The sequence below is a fragment of the Nestor notabilis genome, unplaced genomic scaffold (assembly GCF_000696875.1).
Source record: "Nestor notabilis isolate BGI_N333 unplaced genomic scaffold, ASM69687v1 scaffold10760, whole genome shotgun sequence".
NCBI lineage: Eukaryota > Metazoa > Chordata > Aves > Psittaciformes > Psittacidae > Nestor > Nestor notabilis.
Window position 1 is genome coordinate 1 of NW_009911575.1, and position 5,963 is coordinate 5,963.

General features: G+C 40.8%; 1 protein-coding gene across 1 annotated transcript in view; it reads left to right on the top strand.

Annotated features, from left to right (window-relative positions):
• Positions 1–3,393: 3,393 nt before the first annotated feature.
• LOC104406506 (COMM domain-containing protein 5-like) overlaps positions 3,394–5,963 on the top strand; it is a 13,159-nt gene continuing 10,589 nt past the window's right edge. The window contains exons 1-3 of the mRNA XM_010015505.1: positions 3,394–3,466; positions 3,563–3,723; positions 4,846–4,874. Coding sequence (XP_010013807.1) covers positions 3,394–3,466; positions 3,563–3,723; positions 4,846–4,874 — 263 coding nt within the window. The remainder of the gene's footprint in view (positions 3,467–3,562; positions 3,724–4,845; positions 4,875–5,963) is intronic.

Consider the following 5,963-nt stretch of genomic DNA (forward strand, 5'->3'; position numbering starts at 1 on the left):
AGCTACAGCTGAGGGTTGAATTAATGACGGGTTTTCCTGTATGTATTGTAAAAGCTCGTAAGGTCTAAGAGAACGAGGAGCTCTCGCTCCTCTCTCCCCGCTCAGTCCCGGAGCCAGTGGTCGAGTCACGGTGGGATTGTGTCTGTCAGGAGGAGGCCAGAGCCCCCGTGGATGTTTCCATAACGTGCAGGAGGAAATGAAGGACGCTCAGAGTGCAGTGTCTGACTGGAGCTGGGGCTGCAGAGATTGATTCGATTTTTCTCTGTGAGGCTTCTGCCTGTGGTAAAGCAAGAGAGTTCAGATTTTCTCAAGGCACCTCTTTGACCACCAAAGTCAGAGTTACTTGGTTGAGTCAATTATTTTACGCAAAATAATTACAGAATAATCGAAGAGTTGATTAGCAGAACAAAAGCACAGCTCTAAGGAGACCAGCTGCTGCACGGATAGTGTAGTGCTGCAACCTGACATCTGTGTTCGCTCAGATAACTTCCCTTAGGGCCTTTCTTTTTTCTTGGATTGGGTCAATAAGAACTCAAGGCATCTGGTAGTTGTTTGCCTCTGAAAGTGTTGCTGCAGTGTCAGAAATGGAGCAGTGCATGTGTGGTTTCCATACAGTAATTGAAAGTAATAAAGCAAATATATAGGCAGAGGCACTGGGACAAAAGTAAATACAGGTGTTGAACCATATTTGCTGCCTAGTGCAGAGACAACAAAGATCAAAATGTTATCTTGGTGCCAGAAACACTGACTGTCCCCTAATCTCCATCTGAGTTTTATTTCAGTGTAAATTATTGCCTACATTTAGGTGTGCAATAAATGCTTCCTACGGTAGGGGGAACAAACAGTCCTTCAGAACCGTCTGAAGCCAGGGCAGGTGCGACCACAGGGATTCACCCAAGCGCCCAGGTTGCGTGAAGCTGGCAGAGATTTTCAGTTATCGTCTGCTCTTGCTGGCCTGGGATTGACAGCTTGCAGGGCAGTGGGTTCTCCTTTGGAGGTTTAGTAGTCTTTGAAGACATGATGGATTTCATCTGAATTGCTCTGGCATTTGCACCAAGTTAGTTTTTTGAGGCTGTTGCTGTTATATTGCTAAATCATCACAAAATGAGATGTGGCTTAATATACTTGCACAGTTCACAGAGTAAAAAGTGCATATACCATTATCTCAGGGTTATCTAGTCTGTGTTATTGCAGGCTCTGCTGAAGAGTCATTTATTTCCTACCAGGAGCAAATGGCCCAGCAGTGAAAGTTTTTGGGGATGTTTTAGGCTTATTCTTTTTTTTTCTGCTTCAGATTGACTGTTGGAAATAATGTGACAGCTGATATTTCTGAGTTCTCTGAGCTGTACTGAGTAAAAAAGAACTTGTATTCTAGGGTAATGCGAGTAGGTTATAAAAGATGATGTGGATTTTTAACTAGTTATTAGGGTTAGTCAACAGAAAGCAGACCATTATTGTCATTAAAGCTGTCTAGTTAAAACTACAAGCAACCTGTTGCTCTTTGAAGAAACAGATCAAAGTTGTATTTACATAGGTAAGTAGGCAGCAACCTGTTTCCTGCTCTGTGCATGGTGTTGTAGACAGGCCTCAGTGCTGATCTGTATGTGGCCTTTCCAGCAGACTCAAAGTCAGTTTTGTTGTCATAGAGCAGAGCCTTTTCAGCATGGAAAGCTTGGTACTAACTAGCACCTTGCACACCCTAGCTACTCTGGGCAAAATCTGCCATAGCAGATAGGTAGCACCAGACAGTCAGGCACATGAATTGTTAGGGGAGAAGCTGCTGCCTAAGAACTCGCGCACCATCCAGGGAGTTGCAAGTACACCACCAGAGATAACTGCTGGGACCAGAGCCCCTTCACAGCAGGCAGCTCCCATGAGCGGACGGGTGCCCCTTTCGACTCCTCACTCATACACACACTCACTCTTGGGCATGCTTCCTCCTCCTTCGGACTCAACCTGCTTCTCACACACCTTTTTAGACCAGTGGTGATTTTTTGGTCTGGGGTCTTCTAAGACCTTACTGGATTCTTTATCCGTCTCCATATAGGCAGGCTGTTTACTGTTCTTATCTTGTTGAGTTATAGCTTCTACTAATGGTTGTAGCTTCTTTATCTTCTGGTTTGTGCTTCTTGTGAACCTGCTTGTCAGCAGAGAATGGACACTAAAAAAGCCCTAGACCTACAATAAACATTATCTAAATGTTTAGCAACTTAAACTTAGCAACAACTAAAACATCAGTGTGTTACCAAGTTCTTCTCACACCAAAGACAAAACACAGCACCATACCAGCCTCTAGAAAGATTACTAAGAAAACTAACTATTCCAGCAGAAAGCATATCTAGGTAAAAGTCCACAGCTTAAGGCCTAAGGCTGCAGCAAATCTAGCTACCGATGCTATGAAAGTTAAGGTGAGCAAACAGCATACTAAACCACACAATAGTATAAGTGACTCAAAGTATTTAAAACTTATTTAAGCTAACTAACTTATATCTCTCAACATGAATGATCCAAGACTTACCACTGGATTTGGTGCATATTTAAAAATGTGAAAAGCAAAGAGAATTTGTCCAGAATTAGAGAACAGTATCCAGTGGAACTCACCTCATACCAAGAGGAAGGATGGCAGTTTGATTAAAACTCTTTTTTATTTATTTCCCAACATTAGTATTAAGCTAATCTGTTAGTGTTGACTTTCAGTAACACTTGGTGGACGTTTTTAACTTTTCATGTTGTATTCACAGCACTAATATGGCTCATTATAAATGACTAATCTAGTGCCCTGATCCTGCAATGGGATTGTGTCAGTAATCTGTTTTTCCCACAGTGGAGCTTCCTGTGGCTCCAGCAGCCCTTCCAGGCTGATCAGGGTGCAGGACAGACACTGACGTGACAACAGAAATTTGTATAAGCCAGTGCATACATGGAAAAAGAAAGAGTAATTGAATGATGAAGATTGAGATAAACCCACATCAGTTATTAGTGTATAATGTTGCAACATGGGTTAACTGTCATTTCCTTTCAAGTTTGCATTATCAGCAGTTGTGCAAACTACAAGACTCGAAGGTTTAATTTTGTCTTGTCATTTAATCCTTAGTCTCCGCTGAAATTGCAAGATAATTATGTAAAACGTTGGAGAACAGTGTTGAATCGTGTGCTCAATTCTTCTCGTATGCTGTGTATCAGAAGTGTCATTAAGCTTTAAGCAGACTTCTGATGTGAACAAGTTTGTTGATAGAAGCTCAAGCTGGAATTGTACGTGTGAGCAAAAATATTTTTTTTTACCCTTTTTGCATGATAGTGGAAGAAATTTCATCAATGAAAACATTTTCCATTTTGCAATGCAAAAGATTAATCCATTGAAGTTCTCTTGGTAAAGTGCTGTGAGACTGACCTATGGGGGTGGATGATCAGATGTATTTACAGAGACCTGAAGTGGCAGTTTCACATCAGGAAAAATGTCAGTACAGTAAGTCAAGTAAAATCATACATGTTTATGCTGATGTTTACAGACTCCAGGTCTTCCTCTCTTTAAAGGGATCTTGCTTTGCTTTCTTATTCACAGTCACTGTTAATGTGTTGGAAGGAAAAGACTGCAAAGAATCTGTCAAGCTCATTGCAGAAAGCACTAATCTCTCAGAAGAGCAACTTGCTTTCCTCATCTCTGGCATGTATACCCTGCTGCGAGAGGCATTGAGACTCCCCTTATCAACTTTCAAACAAGAAGTAAGTTCTGGGAGTACTTGGGAGTCCTGATAAGTTGAAACCTGCATCAGACATGGGTTACCATCTAAAACCTATTTGCCAGGGGGGAGCTACACATAAGAATGTTCCAAGTTAAACTGGCTGGAAGAAACTTAAAAATCTGGAGGTTATTGGTTTACTTGTTGGATAGGTTTACAGTGAGCTTCTTGGAAAAGTGTTTAAGCTTTGGGAAAGAGAGATCTTTTTGTACTTCAGTACCTGCACTGTGTATATTTGTTTTCACTCTTAAATTAAACCCCCAAAAGAAACCATTGCAAGTGATTTCCTTGACATCAACTCTCTGTTACCATAACCACGTGCTCACACATACCACTCATTCTGTCCACATTTACAATTCCTCGTATTTGTCTGCCTGCTTTTCTTCGTGCTTCTGCTTTAGAGGAAGGAAGGTTGCATGGCCAGAACACTGGAGTGAAAACTGGGAGAAGGTTTTCCTGCTTATGCTATGGATGTGTTCTCTGTGAATATGGATACATATGCCATGTTTCTGACGCCTATCCCTGCTTCATGAGTATTTTCTTTTTCATGTTCCTTTACCTTATGTTTCTTTTCTTACTTTATTTTTATGTGAGTGAACCACTTCTGGGCTTACAGCACTGCTCTCTTGCTTAAGATACTGTTTTCATATTTACCCAGGCATGCTGGGAAAGCTCTTATATTGCAGGAAACATATTGAAAGTATGCTTTGTATGTTTTTAGTACTCAGAGCTTATCTTTCACCACTTCCTTTCTGTTATCATAGTTTAAACAAGTTACTGCAAAACATATTTGAGAATAAGGGTACATAATTATTCTAAAAAAACCAATGTTATGGATAGTTACGTGAAGGAAATAGTAGGGATGATGTTTTTAAAAATAAAGGCTTCCAGTAGATTGAGGTCTTTAAAATTAGTTTCTCACGACTTGATTGAAGACTTCTGGACATTCTTCTCAATATGTAACCTGTCATTTCAGTACTACTGGCACTTGAGACTAAAATTGTTGGGGAGAGATACCAAGCAGGTAACCGCTATTAACTCACTAGGTAAAAAATGATCTTTCAAGACTACATCCTGTAAAATCTCACCTTCTTTGTCTTTCTAGGTTTTTAAGGAAGACCTAAAGGAGCTCAGGTATGCCTATTTATGCATACATAATACATTTGTTACCAAATGTCATGTGAAGCCAGAGGTGTCGAGTTAGCACTGAGCATGAGCAGTAAATTTCACAGGCTGGGGAGATTGGTCTAATTTAGTCTGTAATGTAGGTTATGCAAATGTGAGTGACTTTCTCTCTGCCATCCTCACCTTACCCTACACTATCTTTTAACATGTTTGGTAAGACAGTGCTAGCATTTCAGAAGCTAAGAAATTGCCATACTAGTTTTTGTTCTTTGAAAGGCCAATGGTACAACTTTTACGACATTCTACCACCTTGTTCAGCTGCGATCTCTCCTACCCATTACCCTAGAAAGCGTAATGATTGTTACAGACTTCATCAAAATCAGTATCAACCTTTTCAGAGTATCTCTGAGTTGAAGTTCATATCCTAAAAGCTAGACCTCAGATGATAATCATCTTTATAGGTTTTCCCTTATTTCCTTATTCAGTAGCAAGGAGAGAATAACAGTAGTTGCTGTTTTCATCTGTAGAGAAACCTCTGCACCAAGGCTCAATTATTTTAAAATGCTTATTTCCCATAACTCTCAGCATCCTGATTCCCACCTAGGAGAAACAGATCAATATGTTTCTATCTTTTTTCAACCTTATTTGTCTGTTAACCTGCACATTGGCTTTCTCCTCAGACTCCGTTCTGCAGAATCGTAAGCATAACTTATTTTATGAGCAACTTCAGGCAAATTAAAGCTGCAGATTTAGCCACATAAGTGGTGAAAGGTGTAACTGGGGCCATGGTGAAAGGTGCCTGGCTAGTCGATACAATTTTGCCTGCAGCTCAGTGCTGGAGTTTGCCCTGCCTTTTGTCTTATGAGCTAAATGCAAGCTACTTCCTCTGCCACATCATGGAGTTCACACCCAGGTTAAAGTAGGTCAGTAAGAAAATGCTGAGTTGCTTTTGACCCAGTGGGAGCTGGTGTTTTTGAGGTGTGCACAGAACGTGTTCAGTGTGATTAAGGGATAATGAAGAGCACTAGAAGCTCCATGTCGAGTTCTCCAGGTGAATATTCCTCTGCTGAGCAGTGGAGAAAGTTGGTGTACAGGAAT